The sequence below is a fragment of the Neolamprologus brichardi genome, chromosome 14, assembly GCF_056152115.1.
Source record: "Neolamprologus brichardi isolate AB-2024 chromosome 14, ASM5615211v1, whole genome shotgun sequence".
Lineage (NCBI taxonomy): Eukaryota > Metazoa > Chordata > Actinopteri > Cichliformes > Cichlidae > Neolamprologus > Neolamprologus brichardi.
In genome coordinates this window covers 7,882,661-7,902,881 of record NC_142117.1, presented here as the reverse complement: position 1 = coordinate 7,902,881, position 20,221 = coordinate 7,882,661, and the positions used below count along the sequence as shown (strand labels likewise).

General features: G+C 40.1%; 2 protein-coding genes across 3 annotated transcripts in view; both read left to right on the top strand.

Moving 5' to 3' along the window:
- Nucleotides 1-1,709: 1,709 nt before the first annotated feature.
- Nucleotides 1,710-7,895, top strand: LOC148098794 (uncharacterized). Of its 2 annotated transcripts, XM_087851473.1 has the most exons (5): nucleotides 1,710-1,953; nucleotides 2,531-2,661; nucleotides 2,885-2,971; nucleotides 5,749-5,892; nucleotides 6,507-7,895. In XM_087851473.1, the coding sequence occupies exons 1-5, from the start codon at nucleotides 1,941-1,943 to the stop codon at nucleotides 6,681-6,683; spliced, it is 552 nt and encodes a 183-aa protein (XP_087707599.1). In that variant the 5' UTR covers nucleotides 1,710-1,940; the 3' UTR covers nucleotides 6,684-7,895. The 2 variants fall into 2 exon arrangements, with proteins under 2 accessions (XP_087707599.1, XP_087707598.1); XM_087851472.1 differs by lacking the exon at nucleotides 1,710-1,953 and having other exon boundaries at nucleotides 2,155-2,661.
- Nucleotides 7,896-8,755: 860 nt separating this feature from the next.
- Nucleotides 8,756-20,221, top strand: part of zgc:153039 — a 76,425-nt gene continuing 64,959 nt past the window's right edge. The window contains exons 1-6 of the mRNA XM_006801178.2: nucleotides 8,756-9,389; nucleotides 12,219-12,353; nucleotides 13,784-13,921; nucleotides 14,058-14,360; nucleotides 18,636-18,743; nucleotides 18,824-18,935. Of these exons, the coding sequence (XP_006801241.2) occupies nucleotides 9,170-9,389; nucleotides 12,219-12,353; nucleotides 13,784-13,921; nucleotides 14,058-14,360; nucleotides 18,636-18,743; nucleotides 18,824-18,935 (1,016 nt within the window). The 5' untranslated portion in view covers nucleotides 8,756-9,169. The remainder of the gene's footprint in view (nucleotides 9,390-12,218; nucleotides 12,354-13,783; nucleotides 13,922-14,057; nucleotides 14,361-18,635; nucleotides 18,744-18,823; nucleotides 18,936-20,221) is intronic.

Here is a 20,221-nt window from a genome sequence, read left to right as displayed (position 1 = left end):
AGTAATAATACAACCCACTTCTAGCCTATGTTCCAATCAGAGTATTCGGGTCACTTACATTGTTTGTGGTTCTTCCCGTGAGTGTGACAGCACACCAGCTTGGGTCAATTTCTCCCAATTTGTACTTTACCTCATCCGTTGAAAACTTAAAACATGTATAGTTGCCTTGTCTTGGCAAAAATGGTCCCACTGTTGTCTGCTTTGGGATCGGAGGAAAAAGACTAGACAACAGAGTGCAGTTGCCAGTACTCACTGCACTTTTAGTCAGCCGCAGCATACAGTCGTAGCCCCACTTGTCCTCTGAATACAAGAAGATACACGATACAAGGTCTGGCTGAAGCACAGGCAACACAATCAGATATGTTGTTCTTTAGCATTTTGAGCCACCCAGTCCAGCTGTAGGTTGCTATCACTGAAACCAGTGGCACGCTCAATTAGTTCCTGAGGCTTCAACCTAGTGTAATCCACCGTCAGGCCTGGTCTCCCTTTTGGTTCTGGCTTCTCTTGGGCTGCAGATAACGACCCGTTCCCCAATTGCCCCGTTGTGTTTGTTACCGAAGTTATTGTTTTGTCAATTGTGTTTGACACACAATTGAACACAATTTGAATCAACAAACTCCACCTTCTTTCTTAATGACTCACTTTCTCAACTGCTATGTGAAACAGTGAGCCTGGAGTACCTGAAAAGAATGCTCCCAAAGCACAGGTAGCGCACCTGAGGACCTGAAGGTTCAAACCAGATATTCCCTTTAAAAGAACTGTCTAAAAATGCCTCATGAAAATAGGGCACATCCATACAAAAACATTGACAAAATATTTAACTACATATATTTAGTTTATTTGAGAAAATACGTTTATGTCTTGCTGTCTATTACACTCTACATGTGTGACTGCAGTGACGATTAAATGACCTGAGTAGTGTGCAAAAAATATTTTTGCATTTTGCTCACCATATAGAGATCACTCGGGAGAGGCGAGTAGTGAGTAGCTTCCACTGCTGAATTTTCTTGTCTGTGTTTCCAGTGTAATGGTTTACACAATCATTTAATAAACAAAAGATTCACAGCAGGAGACACAAATCCCTTGGGGTTGTGTAAGGAAAGGCATATGGTGTAAAAAAACAAATCAAAGATGGGGAGTGGAGTTTCTTGTTGTGGTGACCTCGTGTGATTATGGGAGCTGCTGAAAGTAGCTTGCTGTATTTTCCCTTGCAGGAAACATTCAAAGAATGCCACTTGAATTTAAAGTGCATTCATGGGGAAACCTCAGCTTGCTTGCTTGACCCATATAGCATGCATGTCTGTTCTGGAGAAGGTCTCCTCCAATGGTTTCATCACTTTTATTTTGGTATCTTTTCTTTCTATGATGGTGATCCAAAACAAACTGGATTCCTCTATGAGCAATGAACATTACTGGATGTGCCAATAGCAGCAGTTGAAACAATGTTGTTGTCACACAAGCCTGTGCTTAGTCTAGCCTAGTGCCTTATGACCCAAAACAGAGCACTATAAGAGCGAAATTAACTACAGTATTTCATTATGAGTTCCATATGTCTGCATCATGGTGTCATAACTGGTTGCTATAGTCTGGGTCTATGTGGTGCCTCTCTGGTCTTATTTGCACTGAGGAACCAGAGTCAAATATTAACTTCGGGCTAAGTCAAATACACAGACTTCTTTCTCTAAAAGCTCACAGCAAAGCCACAAGCCCCTCTCAATACACGCTTTATTGTGGTGAACAAGTGAAAGAGAAAATAGCTGAAAGGAATCTTGATGCCAGTATTTCTGGGACTCTGCTTGAGCTTTGTAGACTGAAAAGAGACTATATGATTAATACAAAATGATTTCTGAACATCTGCCCCAATTTTTGTGGCAACAAAAAGAAGAAGAATGGAGGTTGAGGAACCATAGTTAAGGAAACCATGCGTCCAGAAGCGGGTTATGGCGCATAGCAGTAAGTATGCTGCTTGTACTCGCAGAGAAGAGGAGGAGATAAAGCGACAGTGTGACTCATAGTTACTTAGAGTAGTGTATAAATGTGTTATATGTCAAACATGGTGTGGTAGAGTCTCGGCCCTAATTTTTTTAGGACTCCTGCTCTGATGTATTTCTCCAGAACCTGAGAATTTCATGCTCTTTCTTCGGAACAGTGATTCATGACATCATTGTGACTTATATAATCAGCAAGAAAAAAAGAAAGCTAAATGAAGATACTTGGTGCTTTCACACTTTTACTCACCCCATCCTAACTTTCACACCTAACATAAACATATGCGAGTAGAACACATGAATGGAAATGGGTGTAAGGATTGTAAAGACGAAACCTATGGGCGGTATTTGGCAGAATCAGACAGCGACGCATAAATGGGCGGGCTATGCTGCATGCTGCTTACTTCACTGAACATTCTGCGTCAATGTGGATAAAAGAGGGGAGGAGATATAATGAAACAAACAGATAGGTTAAATTGTGTCTGCTGTTGCATGAATGAGGTAGATGGCTCGTCAGTCATCTCCATTGTGTGCTCCTCCAGGACTTCTGCTGCTGCTGCTGCTGACAGGAATGATTTTTACCCACCGACCTGAAGTTCATGCAACATCACTGTCTTTGCAGTTTTGCAAAAAATGTGTTAGGGATGAACTGATGAATAGATTTAAAAAGCAGGTGAGGAAATGCATTCTATCAATCTACCAAAGTAACATGAAAACAATGTAAATGTGGGGATGCTGATAAGCAGTTTTTAAACGTACACATTTTAGGAGGCACAATTATAACATTTATTTATATTTATTTTGAATTTTTATTGAAAATGCTTGACTCTTTTTGTTTAACAAAGTGAGTCATTTTCATGAATGCATGGATAATGTGCTGTTGTTGATGTACTCAGGTACTCAAGTGCAGCGTCTCAGAGAAGCTGCCCTCTTCAGTACGGCTATGTACCGCAATACAACCCGCAGAATGGAATAATAAAACTGTAAGTACAGCCGAAGTATGTTTAGCAAAAACAGTTTGTCAACAAATATAAGAGTAGGCTACCAGACATCCTAGTCTCAGTAAATGTATGCGTCAGTGGCCACTGACCAAGTCTCATTTTATTTTGTCTGCAAGTGTACTGTATAACATCAGTTATTTCTTACTTTTAAACCTTTTTTTCAGTTTTTCAGTTAGTTAACTGCAAAAAGCTTCATCAAGACTACAGAAGACAATTAAACAAAGCAGCATTCTTGTCTTCTGTTCAAACAGCAATTTCTACTTTGTTAAAAAGTTCAGTAACAGCTTGTGTTTTTAAAGGCTGCCTCAAGGGCTTAGAAGAGGTTTAGAAGAGGTATAATGTAAATAGTGGTTCACAGTCAGTTGTGTCACATGCACAAAACTAGATAGAAAAAGTTCTGGCACATACTCCACAGACTTCCATGGAAGTAATATAATCCCACTACGTTGCACTTGCCAAAATCTGCTGCTCTTCCGGTCTGACAGCATTGTCAGTGTTGTTACTGGTAACTATAATAGATTTTAACTGTATATACACTCTGCCCTGACTCTGCCCATAGATTTATAGATATATTTGAAAATCTGCAAAACAACGAGCAACGAAGTGACATGTTTAAGGACATCAAGCAGCAATTCTGTGAAGATGACGATTTGATCCTTTATCGATTCTTTTTTAAAAAGGAGAACACTAAGGTCGATTAGCTTAGAACTTTGTTTTATATCTTCTCTTTGAACAAGATAGAAATTCAGGAGTAACATGGCCTTACAAAACCAACAGTGAGATCTTAAGAGATCCAACCTATGGCTCTTCAATGGGGTGTCACACGGTCCCCAGGAAATAAATTGTAAATGTAAAATAATAAAAGAAATATTCTGTATTCTGTAGCAATTACACAAGAATATCCAGTAATGTCCCTGCCTACAATTAAACACATTCACTTACTGAAAATCATCTGCTGTGGCAAATGGGTGCAAGCCTTTTACCACAAACTTAGTCACTGCTCGGTGACATTCGTCTATCCTGGCCTGAAAGGAGATGCTACCGGTAAACTGCAGTGAGAACTGCCAGCATCTGAGCCAGCCAGACTCTGTCTCTCTCATCATGGTCACCTAAACGCACAGTAATGGCAGGTTTTGTAATAAGGCAGATCGCGCTAACATAATATGCACTGTTAGTTGATTATTTACCTGCTGCATTAACGGGAGAAGACGTGCAAACGTTACCGCTGCTGCTGGGTTGAGATTCACGAGTCCGGAGTGGAATTAAAAACACGACATTCATTTAAGGTCATCGCGTGTTTTGTGAGCAAATGCTTTTGCATATTCGTAGTGTTTCCTCCCTTAAATGAAATATCTACTTTGCAAGTATTGCAAGTTGCCCTGTTGTCATCCGTTCTCGTAAAGTATAACCAAACTTTTGAGCGTTTGAGCCGCTTAGGCGCCGTGTTTCCTGCCAGGTAAATGACGCTCCGCAACGTGGTGACATCATTCGGGGCGACTGGAATTGATAAGGGAATCGTTTGCAAAAATGGCAAACAATTCCAAGGATTTGAAACAGTGGGAACCGGTTCTCAACAAGAACCGTTTTTTGATACCCATCCCTAATCACTGGTCCTATCTGTGCACTGTGCATTGTAAGACTAGCAGTACTGTAGCCCAACTGCATCAATAGGTAGGCACCTGGGAGGCCCAGTCATGTCTCCTTGCACAAGCCCCTGCAAACACTGCTAACAATAAGAATGCGGACGTGCTGACAATTTGTTCTAAACACAAAACACACCTGATTGTTGGAATTAATATTAGGTCTGCAGATATATTGCTAAATATCAAAAGTGATTAAAAGTAAAATGCTTTAATAAAAAAAAATCATTGAAAAATCCAACAACAAACATTTTAATCATTTCTTATCAAATGAGATTCACTGAACTGCGATAACTTCACATCAGCTGTAAGATTGACTAAAATGTGCTGTTCAAAACTCTCGAAAGAGAAACAAAGGCCATAACAGCTAAGATAAATCTGATAAAGACTTTGGAAGGAAAGAATTTAGCATGACCCCGCTTAGACTGCCTGCTGCTGTTCGCCTATGAGCGAGAGGTATGGCATGGAAGAAGCATCCAAAAATAAACATTGCATCATTCATGTTCATTTATTCATATCGTACATGGGGACATGATGAGTGCTTACGAATAATGAGTGAAATTCTACTGAACTTCTACTGAATCCTTTTCAAGTCCTGAATGAAATTCATCAGAAATGGACACAATCCAAAGTTCACATTGACAACATTATGATGCTGGGATGCATGATGCTGCAGACAACTGTAGGCCTTTAGTAAGCACATATTGCCCAATCTGAACTTCACTGTGGGAATGATAGGAAGTAATAACACGCATTAAGTGGACAGATAAACCTGAAAGAAGGTGGCACTGCAAATTGGCATGATATTTTTCCAGCATTACTGAAATGATTGTTTTAATGATTTTTTCTGTTTAATATTTTGATTTGTAAAACTAAGGCTGCAACATTACGACTCAGGCTTCAAACGATCTTTCATTTTGCTGATTCCAGTATAAGTTTCACATACAAAGCTTTACTATTTTCCCCTAAAAACAGGTCATCTGGATGTCAGCATATGTTGATATGCTCTATTTGTATTGTTGAACATTAATGGGACCACGATACCGTCACGTATGTTGGGATTGTAACCGATAACAAAGTTGTAATCGCTTTTGTGTTTGTGTTTGGGTTTTTTTCAAGCTCCAGGAGAAGCATGCTGAAGTACTGGCATCCCTCCAAATGTTACACGACGGATTAGAGCAGGCTAAAACAAATCAGAGCTGCTTGGTTGACCTGCGTGCTATTGTCCGCAATTATCTGATACTTGTCAAGAATAACGTTCAGGTAATGCATCATAACACTACTTTTCCTAAACGTTGTGCAAATGTTTAAGGCGATAAAAGTCAAATAAGGACCTGCACCTTCTTGAATCTATGCCACAAAGAATTAAGGCAGGGAGGAAAAGGGCGTCCAACCTGGTACTAGTAAGGAACAAATGAAGTGGCCAGTGAGTGTAGGCTGTGTATATTGTATATATATATATTGTATATTGTGGGTATTTGTTACAAATACAGAGAATTCAAACTACTTGACAACATATACCCTTGGAAAAGACAGAGAAAAAACAGGAATATTTAGAGAATGAGTACAAAGGGGACACCATGTAAAAAAACATACTTGACTAAAATACTTGAAAAAAAATACTTGACTTCATCTAATTAATTGAAGAAACGCACTTGTTTCATGTAACACCTGAGGTGCCCTTGGTGTTGCTTTTATGATTAATGAGACCCAATGAAACCATCTTTAATTTTTCAACATACTGCGTCTTATAGATGACACAAATTTTACATATAGATTTGGACACATGCATGCTATCAGCAGCCTTTATATAGAAATGTTTGTAGTGACAAAAAAAAAAGCCAATGAATGCTTAACTGAGTTCTTCTTACTTACAGAGTGGTCTGGTGACAGCGTCTCCTTCAGTAGTGCAGCACTGCTCAAATGAAACCACACTGAAAAAAGTGCTGGATGGCTCCAAACAGCTACTCAAAGGAAAACTTGAGCTCTTTGCTAAGGAGTGTCCACAAGGTTCACTTAGTAAAAGGAAGGAAGATGTGAATGAAGTACGCTGAGAGGACCCAGGAAGAAAAGACTGGGAGTTGGAACATTGTGACATTTGCATTGAATGGAAGGATGTTTAAAGGTAACAATCTGAGAGTGCTCTGAGTGTAAATGGAAGATGTAAACCTCACATGGAGGAAATGCTTCTGCAGAAATGTTTCCAAAAGGCAACAAGAACCGTTTTTAAAGACTCTAATTGTACAAGTGAAAGAGAAACCTACATCGGTGCATGGAGCCAAGTGCTAGCATAAAGCCTAATAACATGCTCAAAATCCCCGTGATAACAAGCTGGAACTGACCAGGTATCATTTTTTATACACTGCTTTGCATTTGAAGAAGAACACACAGCTTACTAAGGCTGCCTTTAGTTCTGCAGATATTTAATCCTAAATCACAATAGTGGATAAATTGAAGTTTGGACCTCATGCTGGCATGAGAAAATGTTTAGGGATCACTGCAGTCAATATGCTCAGCTCATTCAACTAAGTTGGGAAATGTGAGAGTGTACTCAAGTTTGGAGCCAAGTAACTGACACATCAACGGATTGCCATGCACATTGCCACGCATGACTAATATTAAGACATTCCATTCACCTTGAATCACTTGGATTTAAGTGAAGGAGCCGACAGTGACTGATAGTAGAGTTGATAGTGGTGGTGGCAGTGTGCTTTAGATCTAAAAGCCCACTGTTTGTATTTACAAAGATATATTGCGCAACCAACTGTGCCAGGAAAATTCAAATTGGCTTTTAAGATGAGGAAATCTGACTAAAGTGCTATTTACTCTCCTGGCTTTACATCAGACAGCCCACAGATGAACCATGCAAGGGAATCTGTGTAATGACTAGCTACCTACACTAGTGCTAAAAATGAACAAAGTCTGTCTGTGTGCTCATACTTGTTATGGCAAAGTGCAACAGAAACTGTGACTGTAGCACCCTCTGTAGGTATGAGGTTGCATTAATCGTATTGTGTGCCAATATGCATCAGATATTGTTCATCACCGTCACCACCTGTGGATGGCTCCCAACTCTGTGTACTTGGCCTGGAGTGCAAGGAATCAATTAAGTTTATGAGAATTTTGTATTCTACAACAAAAGTGATCATAATGACTGCACTCATGTCTCATGTTAATAAATAACAGATGGATGTGTATGGATGCAGAGAGTATGTGTTATTCTGCCTTAATTCTATATATTCTGCACAAAAAGTATGTATGTGTTTGCTTATTTAAAACATGTAAAAGTGTGGCTCAGTTTATATATATGTATACGCTAGCCAATTATTGCTGAATGATTGCAGTGCCCATCAAAGACTTTGCTAGAGACACTCTGTTTTTTGTTATTTATTTATTGTGGAGGACTTTGGACTGTCTATGGCAGCAGTTGGACCACTCTGTATTATGTGGATCACTTTAATTATTGATATTAAATGAACTTTTAAAACATAAAAAAGCTATAAAATGTAATAGCTTTTTAAAAAAATTACATTTTAAAATTACAGTGTAAAAATTTTAAAGAAGCATGATTGATCTGTGTTTATCAATGTTCAGTGTGCCTTCGGCAATTTCACAAAATAATAAAGTATATAATAATAACAATAAGCCTGCATTTAGTATGTTTTCTGTCATAATTTCAAGTTTAGAATGGTAACTTTGCATTCTAACAGTGTAAGACCTTGAAGGTATCCAGGTTCACAAGCGTAATAACTGGCTAACCTGATGCAGCAGGTGGCCGGAAGAATGGACTGCTGTGATTGGCCCAGCCAACCTGGTCATATGACCAAAGGCAACAGGCAGGAACCAAGGGGCGCTGGAAAATCAGAAAATCAAGACGCTGCACTGAAAACACAGGACAAAACCGGAAGCTGTGCACATTGCCTACAAAACAAAACATTTGTATAGTCGTCTGTGCTGGCATTAAAAAAAAAATCACGTTGGTCTTCATATGACACGCACACATACGAAAACCACACGGTAGCTCTTCATACACCTACCTTCCGTTTGCATCCGGGGTAGTTAGGCATAATTACATTACGTTGCCTTTCCGATGTGTTCTACTGTGGCAGTTTTAACCGGAAATCACCGCTATTAGGACAAAATGACATTCCCGTGTCACATGATATTCTTCTATATAGTTGTACGAGATGTTACGATACAACAGTCGCTTGATGTGGCATTTAACAGAATTATAACGCTATAGGAAAGGCCTACTCGTTTTAAAATGTAGGTTTAACACGCATTTGTATTTTATTTATTTTTTTAAATTACTAACATAACCACTGCTTTGCTATGTAGGTAGGTAAAGTTGATTCTTTTTGATGAGGACTCGCCACTGATACACTTGCTTCGGTTTTTGAAACGGTTGGAATACGCTCGAAGATATTCCACGAACCGGGCAGACTTCAAGAGTTAAACTCTGGTGTCTGATCGCTCAAATTTATCCGGGACACTTTTTTTTAATGAAGTTTTGAAATCTAGTCCGGGAGCAAGTTTCACCATGACAGAGCGGACTCCTCTCCTCCACTACCGCCTCTCTACCAGCGTCAATGAATCCGAGCTGCGGTCACAGGCGGGCAGCCAGGCCCCGGTTCATAACCCGGGCAGCCAAGGGCGGAGGGCTGCCCAGCAGAAGCAACAGAAGAAACTCTCCACCTTCTTCGGTGTAGTCATCCCTACCTTGCTATCGATGTTCAGCGTGGTAGTCTTTCTCAGAATAGGTGAGTGCTCATTTAGACGGACGTGCGCTAATCACCTGTTTGGTAAGAGCGATGCCAAACTCTTTAGAGATTTTTAAAGTTGTGCACTTTTCAGCAAAGTTGAGGGTGTATGTCTCGACTGTGACCCCCCCCCCCCCCCCCCTTTTTTTTTTTTTTTTTAACTTTCACGTTAAATCCCGTTATGTTCCGTTACTTGTCACTGTCACATGTCACTTTCGTGACATTCCGGCTTTGCAGTACAGGTGTGACAGCCTATGTCCATTACCTGTATGCACGGCATTCATTCATTGATATCACGAGGAGGCACATCTATAGCTTTTTTTTTAAATATTCAAACCCTAAACTGTCTCACATAGTTTTTCATATAACCTGCCTCTGTGGATGACTGAAGTAAGAGAGATTTTCCCACCTCACTGATGTACAGCCTTTGCTTATTTGCTAAAAGGAGCTTTAGATAGCCAGGAATTTCATGTTATACAAAAGTGAGTAGATGTAAAAATTTCCCTCAGTGTTGTTAAATGAGGGAAGGTGTAACTGAGTGTTCTGCTCCGATTAAAATCCTACAGGTTGTACTTGTTTGTGGACCAGTTGAGACGATGGATTTCTCTCTATATATCCATGAAACTACCAAAGAATTTTGCCCTTACAGTTAAGACTAGATTCTAGTGAAGATCACAGTGGGCCACAAATCTATTTAGCCCTTAGTCACGAGAGGAAAAACTATTGCTACTAGGGAGAAGGACTCTCTCCCCCCCCCCCCCCCCTTTTTTAAGCAGAGAGGAAAATGACAGAAGGATACAAAAGAAGGAGAAATGGTCTCCAAATATTAAACGACAGATAACATCTGCGGTCAATCTCATCGGAGGTTTGCTAACACCTCCTACCATACTCAATAATGCTAAAACAACATATTTGACAAATATGAAAAATAGACTATACTATATTAAGTTAGGAGCACTCTGAGGTCATCCACTGTTTACCTTGCTATGAAAATAAGCAGATATTTATCATTTAATGCACTTTCCCCTATTTCTGTGTTTAAAGCATTAAAAGAGGTCACATCTAACTTCACCTTCTCTTTTCTCTCATCACAACCCCTCATATCTGGGCATTGCTGCTTGTGTTAGTTGTTTTCCCCACCCCACCACCGCCACTGTCCCCCTGCCTCAGTCTCGTGAGACGTCAGCTGCTGTGCAGGGAGGGTTCCTAAAACACACACACACAGGGAAAACACAGTGTTGTGTCTGTTTTCAGACTCCTTGCACAGGAACTGTTAGGGGTTTCATTGTGGATGTGAAATTACTATTTTATCAGTCTTGACAACTGGCGCAGATAAGGATGAAGACTTTGACTAAAATATGCCCGACTGACAAGATAATAGTGACAAGAAAGTAAAGCTGCATTCATTAACCGTGCCTGCTGCATTCTTAAAGAGATTGTAGGTCTGGTCCTTGGAGATCATGTGAGATCCACAGCAGTACTGGTCACAGTGTGTGAAACCATGGTGCTTTTAATGCCTCTCAAAGGTTACAGTTTTACTAGTGATAATGTGGTAAATGTGTGTCTAGCATGGTGTAAAGTGAGCTTAATATCTTGTCCCAAATGTATTTAGATGCACATTCATTCGCTTTTGAATATCAGAAATTTTAGTTATACTTATTGTTGTGTAAAAACTCTCGTTTTCCTCGGAATTCCTTTCTGTCAGGAACCATTCCAACCACAGATGCTATTGTGAGAAGTGGGAATTTTCTTCCAACATGTGATTCCAGTTTCGCTTTCACTGAGGTTGGAATGTTTTGATGAGTCATTTTTTGCCGAAGACAGAGCTGCTTTCATTTTTCATTTCCTGAAGGAGTTTTGCAGATGTGTTCATCATACAGTTGAAGCAAGCATGCATTTGTTTCTGCAGTACAAAAGGCTATTTTCATGATGGTTCCGCTGCTTGTTTGGGGGAATTATCATGTTACTCTAAATGCTCACATTTTCGATACCACATTGGTGGTGTCACCAGTGCAACACCACATTGGTAACTTCTGCTTTCAGACAGTTGAGCACAGGATTAGTGGCTCAGTGAGGGAAGTTCAGGTTTAAAAGTATTTTTCAAAGATGGTTCACTTCTTACTGGGGTTCATCTCCAAGCAAAGAGAATTTTGTCTGCTGGCTTTACAAAAGACAAAGAAAAAAAAATAAAACTGAAGTCTTTGTTTTTTATAGTCTGGGTAATATTTCTCAGTGTCACTCCCTACCTTGGATGACTGATAACTGACCCAAAGCAACACATTAGGAATATGAGCCACACCTCGATTTCAACCAGCAAGTCAAGAGTTTAGGTCAGACTTTCTATGTACAGATTACAGATGTTACCAACATCTGAACAATTCTCGACAGTTACTTAAGTACGTATCTGCGCCCTCATTTCTTCCCACATTGAGTATTTAAACTCACCGTGTTGCCTGCGTATAGCTGCACACAGCTGAAAGGGTACTTACTTTCACTGGCTTCCTGTTTACTGCAGAATTCAACTTAAGGTTTTATTAATTACTTTGAAATCACTACATGGTATGGTTCTGCGTGATATTGCAGAATTTTTATACCCTTATGCCACCCCCACCTATACAGACTGACTTTAGTATGAATTTTTATAAAAAACTTTTCATCTTGCCCTCATTAATTTATCTGTTTTTTTCCTTGCATGCTCGTAATTTATGGGTTTTCTGATTCAGGTGCCGCAGGGTAAATTAAACCATGTCTGAGAAAGAGATCCTAGATTTTTCTAGGTCTCTAATGTTTCTAGTGCTTCATCTCACCATGTTTGTGCTTTCTGACTAGGACTTGCAGTGGGACAAGCTGGGCTCTACCAGGCTATTGCCATGTATGTTGTGGCCTACATCATCATCTGTATGACCGTGCTGTCTGTCTGCGCCATCTCCACCAATGGAGCCCTTGATGCCGGGGGAGCTTATTGTATCCTCTTAAAACACACACACACAGAAACGCCATCTGCATACGACTGTAACAGTGCCAGTGGTGCAGGCACTGAAAGAACCAACACTAGTTAAACAAATATAATCTGTATGTTGGTGCAGTTCAAGACTTGTCAGTGACATTGAATGGACCTAGGGTTGGCGATTATCTGTACTAAAGACACTTTTAAAGTATCATGTTTATTTTGGGTCCTGACCAATAGAACTATTATAACCACATTTATACTAAAATGTGCAAATAAGCCAGGATTACATTTTAAGTATTTTTGCTTGAAGTTAACTGTGAAAGAATAACACTGTACATTTTGGTTCATTTGTAGTATCTGGGCAACTTAACAAAGCCTTCTAGCAATTTTGCTTTTCCAATTCCAATTCAGATTTTCTCTCATTTTATTTGAGCCATGACCCTAGATGAGGCACTGACTTGCGAGGATAAAACTTGGGAGGATCCAGCCTTCCAACCATGACCATGTCCACGGTTCTAAATGGTGCATTTCCAAGATTATTCAAAATTCCTCTTAGCCTAGCTTCAACAACTCTTTCCTACATCTTCATAGCATGGCTTATCAACTTTATCCTGCATCTGCTACAGCTCTGCCCTTCACCTGTTCACCCTACATATCTGTATATCTCCATTTCTCAGGCATTCTCTCACTTTCCTCGATTGTGTGAAACAACCTGGTAAAAAGTCCACTGCCCTCTCTCCTAAACATTTCCATACCTGCACAGCTATGTTATCTGAACCACCTGCCTTTCCACTTTTCATCCTCTTCATAGCAGCCCTTACTACCTCCTAACTAATCCTCTGCACTTCCTAATTCATCTTTTTTCCATCCATCCTCTTCTCTCTCTCTATTTCTTGGTTCATCAGCTCCTCAGAGTACTCCTTCCATCTTCTCAATGCACACTTTTCACTTGTTGAAATGCCCTCTGTCCTTAATCACTCTAACGCATGTCCTTTTCAGATTAGTCTCTGTCTGTCTAGCCAATCATTGCAAGTCTTTTGATCTTATCTTGGTGTCACTATAAATTCACCGTAAGCCTTTTCCTTTGTCTTTGCCACTTCTTGCCTTTGCTGTATATCTAGCCTCCCAGTATTCCTGTCTACTTTCTTTTTACGGCTGTTTGTTTAAATGTTGTTAGAAGTGAGTGTTAACAGCCAGTATGCCTCGGTTTAAAAGGAACACAATCCGCTTACCAGCACTCCCAAAACTCTCTAACTGGTCTTTGGACAGCTTGCTACCTATTTTTCCCAGCTTGAAGTCTTTATGCTAAGCTAAGCTAATATAAACCAAAAAAACTACAAGGGAGGTAATGATATTGCCTGAAACTATTAGACTACTATCTGTAGAGAAATGCACATACATGTGAATGAATGAAACAAGTGTGCTTTGCCTTAACGGCACTCAGACATGATCAGCCGAGCACTGGGACCAGAGTTTGGTGGCAGCATCGGCATCATGTTCTTCCTGGCTAATGTGTGCGGCAGTGCTCTGATGGTGCTCGGTCTGGTTGAAGCTATCTTGTCCACATTTGGAGTCCCTGAAGGTAACTTTCACTTTCATAGTTTGTCTCATTAGCATAATTGTGTACTTTTGTTTGAAAAACTCACATTAAGATTGGGAGTGGTGTATTTAAGCTTTCTTAACATTATTAAAATGGGTCTCTCATTTCATCCTTTTAGCTGGGAATGTAGCCACTTCTCACTACCAGGTTCTTCCATCTGGCTACTGGTGGTCTCTGCTTTATGGCACTGGGATTGCCCTACTGTGCCTGCTGGTGTGCCTGGTGGGAGCCCACATTTATGCCAAAACCACCTTCCTCATCTTTGTGATTGTTATTGTTGTCCTGATCACTGTCTTCATCAGCTTCTTCGCCGTGCACCCTCAATCTATCACGCTTCCTGACCTGAAGCCCAATGCGACGGGCCCCACCACAGCCAATTTTACAGGCTTCAAGTTGGAGACACTGCTTGGGAACGTATGGGGTAAGTTAGAGGACTGCTGGGTCAAAAAGTATAAAAAAAAATTAGACCACCATGTTGGTATGAGCAATAAGTGTCTTTTATGCTCTTCTGTATGTTTACTTCTTGTGTACATTGTGCATAATACCCATACACTCCCTATAAAGCCACCATGATGTCAAATATTGGTTGGCCCATTGTGAAGCCTTAAACCTTTTGGTAAATTTAGCTACTCGTCAGTCACTGGGTAAGCCCACCCAGCGATTATTCTCCTTTTTACCACAAAAACACCACGATGTCCTATTTAGTAAAACCTGGAACTACGGACTGAAGCCATCAATTCATCAGAACACTGCTTCCAGTAGATATCTTTCAGTTTTTAGTCGTAACGTCATGTGCACATTGCTCAAGAGTTGTCTGCCATAGTGAACGTTTCCCTAGCCCCAGTTGCTAGGGAGATGTTTTCCCTGAATAGAAAAATTCACTAGCTACTAGCCAAAAGTAAAATTTCAGTAAAATGTTCACCTTCGGCACCGGTTTAGCTCACTGGAGTCACAATCAGTGGTTGTCAGCTGGTCGCAGACCACTCTATTGGACTGTGTGTGGAAGAACTCTGGCTTTATTGACTTGATCCTATGTCACTGTGGAACTTCGGCTTGGCCTCACTTTGATATCCTGAAGATATCTACATACATCTTTTACAATCTATGAAAGAAATCTCAAACAAGCCAGAGTGCTATATATAAAATTTAATAATAACCAGCTCAGCTCTGGATGACGTAAAGTGGTCTTTGAACTGAGCAAGGGACAAAGGTGAATAGCAGGAGGTGTGGACTGAACTGATTAGCATTAAAGATACATTCATTACATAATAATTACTTACTCAGAATCAAAGGTTTTGCCTGATTTAGCCCACAAAGCATTTTAGCAATTTACCTTGGAGAGCTCTAACAAGTTTTTCTGTATTTTTTTCATAGATTTATTATTATAACGGTGGTTTTCTTTCCAATATTGCCATTGTTGATTGCCAAATTTCAAATATCAAGGTCGGACCCAAAAGACTTCAGAATGCTCAGTTTCAGACTGTTCTTTCTACACTTGGATGTGCATCATGTCAGAGACAGTGCATCCCTAATAGGGTTATATTTTAGATATACAGAGGTGGCTGTGAGCACGGATGCTCAGGAACCTGCTCTTCAGATCATTTGTTTGTAATAACAAGCTAACTGGAACAAATAACTAGTTAGTGCAAATATTATTTTCTGCAGATATTAGAAGTATTCAAATGGTAACAGACTTGTGTTAGCACAATGTTACCTTGATGACTCATTACATACTACCTGAGCCCTTTTATCAGGAACAGCCACCTCTCATTGCTAGATTTAATTTTACTGTCACTTCCTGTAGTCTTAACTTGTTAACTGGCAGTTTCATGGAATAATTCTTCAGGAAGATGTTGTCCTGCATATATCACTCCTTATAAAAAGCAAATTAATTTCATGGCCCATTATTTACAGGATTATAACATCACACATCAAGCACTTAAAAATATCAAATCAAATCAAAATTTATTTATATAGCACATATTAAAACAACAGTGTTGACCATAGTGCTTCACAGTCAGTAAAAGCATGAGACAGTTAAAACAAACAATAAAAGAGGACAACAAACAATAGGTAACAACACAACAAGCTAGACCAGCCAACTAGACAGAATCAAAAGCCAAAGTAAAAAAATAAGTTTTAAGACGTGATTTAAAAGACTGGATAGACTCGGCAGTACGAATATGAACAGGGAGGTTATTCCAGAGTCTAGGTGCCACGGATGCAAAGGCCCGGTCACCTCTCGACTTCATTCGAGTCCTAGGTTGTGCTAGGAGCCTGTGGTTGGATGATCTAAGTGCTCTGTTGGGATTGTATGAGTGGAGTAGTTCAGAAAGATAGCTGGGCGCTAAATTATTCAGAATATTAAAAGTGAACAAAAGAATTTTAAAATCTATATATCTAAAAATATACCAACTTCTTTCCCACAGAACAATATCAGCTAAGTTAATAACATATTAACTGTTGACATGCACCCGGTTACCAGTGTCCTGTCGGGCTGGGGGTTACAGTTATTGCAAATGTGAATATTCAAAAGCAATAAAAGCAACTGCAAAAGAGTAAAAGAATGCAAATACAGATAATTGTTCCCTTATAAATAAGTTAGAAAATCTGAATGATCATTTTAATCATTCGTGAGAATCGTGGGTCAATCATTCCACTTGGTCATGTCTTCATGTTATTATATGAAAGAATAATAAAAAAATCCCCATACAGAGATACTCTTTCAGTTTTACCTTTGTAATAAAATGTATCCATACTGATCTGATTTGGGAAGAACAAAAATAAGTATTTTTGTTTGATCTGGAAAACACTGGGAATGATTCACAGTGATCAGAGACCATAGGAAGTGAAGTCTATTAGGTGACCTCAAGCGACTATGGGCAAAATAACTGCTGGTGACGCGATGTGCGCAGGTCCAATGGGCAAGTGAAGAGACTACCAATCAGAGTGAAGAAAACAGTTGACGTATTACTTGTTAGTAAATACATTAGGGGGTAACCTAGGCAGCTGAAGCCTTGCATGTCCCTAAGAGATCTACTGGCAGCTTCAAAGCGATGCATAATCAGCAAATTGCTTCCAGTGTGTATTCGGCTTAAGTGATTTTTTTTCTTCTTCTTTTTTCTTCATTCCAAAATCTCGGAAAATGAAATGCAGCATGTTAATAAGTGAGCTTCAGACATGCTGGTCGGCAGGTTTTGTTACCTTTGGACTGATTTGACTCTATTCCCTGCAATCTCAGCCAAACATGTGAAGGTGTAAACACCAACCAGCAGAAGTCGCTGTTGTGGAGAAAATGGTGTCATTCTTCTGACAGTGGCTGCTTTCCTAAAAGCACATTAATCTTTTTTTTTTTTCATTTCACTGCTGACTGAAAAGGAAAGCTTCGTAATTAGAGGTTATACATGTGTCCAGGATCTTAATATTCACAGAAGCCAAACCAAGCGCTCCTCTGTGTTTGCACTGCCTTACTGTAAAGCACATGATTTGTGAGCTAATTGCTCTAACTCAGGCATGCACACGTGGCAGCTATTAAACACACATCTTTGGATAATCCCTGTTTTCAGTATGAGGACGCACATGCACACACGCACACACACACACACACACACACACACACACACACACACGCACAAATGCTTGTAAAATAAAAGGTTGTGCTAGGATTTGACTGAAAATTGTTCTGCAGCAAAACGTTTGACTTTTTATTCCATCAGTGACAACATCAGTACTGAGCTTTTATTTGTTGTGTATCTCCCTGAAAAGGGACCCCGTCATGCTCATTTCCAAGCGGCAAGGTTTTATTTATGGAGCCTACTATAGTGGCTTTGCATGCCTCACAGTTGAAAATAGTGCATCACTATCTTATCCTGGGCCTTGGTTCAGCAGCTCAGTTGATTGCCTCCTTTCTGCTTAAGACCTTTACACACCAAACATGTTAAATCTGTGCAAATAATTTGTGCATTAGAAATATTTTTTGGACTTGCCTATTAATGCAGCCATTCACACCGACTGCATGATGTCGCTGGATGAATTTGCAGCGTTTATTTTTTCGAACCAAGCTTGACATCATTGCTTGATGTGAACTTCATTTTCTTTCACAATTCATTTTTTTTTTTTAGAATGAATGCTTTCGGTGTGGATATCCGTTACATGACAAGTTTGCATCCCAAAAATTTGGAATTTTGTGTTATTTTTCACACGTGCTTGCTGTGCAATGGCTGTTGCATTTCTGCCCCTTGCAGACAGAAGTTTTAAGCAGCAGATGCGTGCTCAAATTGAGCACAGACCAAATAAGTGCTCTCCGCTCTCACTGAGATTATACAGAGCAAAGGCCAGGAAACCATTGGCACTGAGTTTTTATATCACTGAACGGTGATCACAAGTCTGTCTTGTTCTTAGATAGGATGTGCACTCCCAATTGTTTTGTCTGATACAAATAGAGAAGACAGAGAATGGATGTCTCACAGATTGGAGCTGCAGAATTGAATTTTCCCAAATAAATCATGTGATAGATTTGATGGCGCTCTGTAAACAGCAGAGAAGCGTTACAAAGGATTGCTTTCTCTAATGCACCAAAACATGATGGAGCTGGATGGGCAGGCAGGTGCAGCAGACTGAAGTTTTCTTTGAAGAGTGGTGGTGTCGATAAAAGCATTGACTCCAGGGCTGTATCTGTTCATATGTCTTCCTGCAGCTGATTACACTGTAGATTACACAACGCAAACCACGATGACCTTCGCCACCGTGTTCGCCGTCATGTTCAACGGCTGCACGGGGATCATGGCCGGCTCCAACATGTCAGGTAAGTGAACAGATGTTGTGTATGTGCCGCCTGGTTACCTGTGTCAGAACATTCACCATAAAACCTGCATTATCCATCAGGTGACCTGAAGAATCCCAGCTACTCCATTCCCCGGGGCACCATCACAGCCGTAATCTTCACCTTCATCGTCTACATCATGCTCAGCGTGCTGGTTGCCTGCACCTGCGATCGGTCAGTAAAAAAAGTTGGTCTGAAATTATAACTTTTGAATGGAATCTCAACCTGATTCTAACGAGATATGAGGTCGTTTGGTAATGTTCCTGTAGTGCCAGTGAACATGTAGTTTATAACCACAAAATGAATTTTCTGGAATTGTCATGGCAGCTCACACTGAAACAGGCAAACTCAAATCTTTCTAGCTTGCTATGGACCCCGTGAGGCCACAGTCACCTCTACCAGCCCTTTAAACACACCCTCTGCATCACAGAGTTACTATTAGAGAAAAGTGCTCGCGGACGTTTACAGTTCCAAGTTGCAGATCAGGCAGCCTTCATGAGACACACACTTCATATCCACCTGGACTGTGTTGGATGGAAGCAGGTGAAAAGATAGTTCTACATGTTTAAGCTTGTTTAGGTCGAGTGCTCAAAGAGTCTAGTTGGCTTTTATCCATGAAGGTTTTGATTGAACTTGGGCTGGCTGTAGCTCAGGAGGAGCTACTAATTGGAAGGTTTGTGGTTTGATCCCTTGCTGCTCCAGTCTGCATGTCAAAGTATCCCTGATACCATGTGCTGTTCACTGATTTGCTCTCTGATACATTCATCGAAGTGTGAATGTTGGATAGAAAGCTCCAGCATAGGAAAAAAGCCTGTGTGAATGGGAGACTGAGGTTTTTAGTATATAGTGCTTTGAGTTGTCAAGTAGAGTAGAAAAACACTATACAACAACCACTCTATCTACCATTAAAAGGCTTTACCAGTAAACATGTGACAGTGTTTTTTCTTGTTCCCTGCATGTTATGACTGAGAATCTGTGGCAGGTACTTGTGATCAGTTAGGAACATTTAAAGACGTGTTTTAAATCAAAGCCAACTCTGTCCTGAGTAGTAACCACAAACAGTATAAAGAATGTTGGTGAAGCGTCGTCGCTTTTTGCAACCAGAGGTATTGCATTTTTAGTTTAGTAAATCCCATCAAAGCTCTGGTAAAGGAACCTCTCATTCATGTAGCTCTGTTGTCTTAAAATATTGGATCAGCAATTATCAGAGAGCTGTAAACACACAGCAACTTTACATTTGTTCTCGACCCTGGTGGCTTTGTATAAGAATGAATTAAGGTTGCATGAATACCAACAGCAGCAATACTATGGTACTAACCAGTATGGTGTTTTTTTTTTACCAGTTTCACACAGTGCCTCAGTACTCATCCCTAAGTGTAACAGCCCAGTGTTCACAGAGCCGTTCATATTGCTGAAATCTTTGAGTTCAAATGCAGTGCTGTAGTAGTGGACACAGCACA

Bases quoted from the DNA above. Each gene is read 5' to 3' on its own strand.
- LOC148098794 (XM_087851472.1), top strand. From the start codon at position 2,494: ATGGCTCGTCAGTCATCTCCATTGTGTGCTCCTCCAGGACTTCTGCTG. The intron at 2,662-2,884 runs GTGAGGAAATGC...TGATGTACTCAG, and splicing joins TGAATAGATTTAAAAAGCAG to GTACTCAAGTGCAGCGTCTC. The intron at 2,972-5,748 runs GTAAGTACAGCC...GTTTTTTTCAAG, and splicing joins CAGAATGGAATAATAAAACT to CTCCAGGAGAAGCATGCTGA.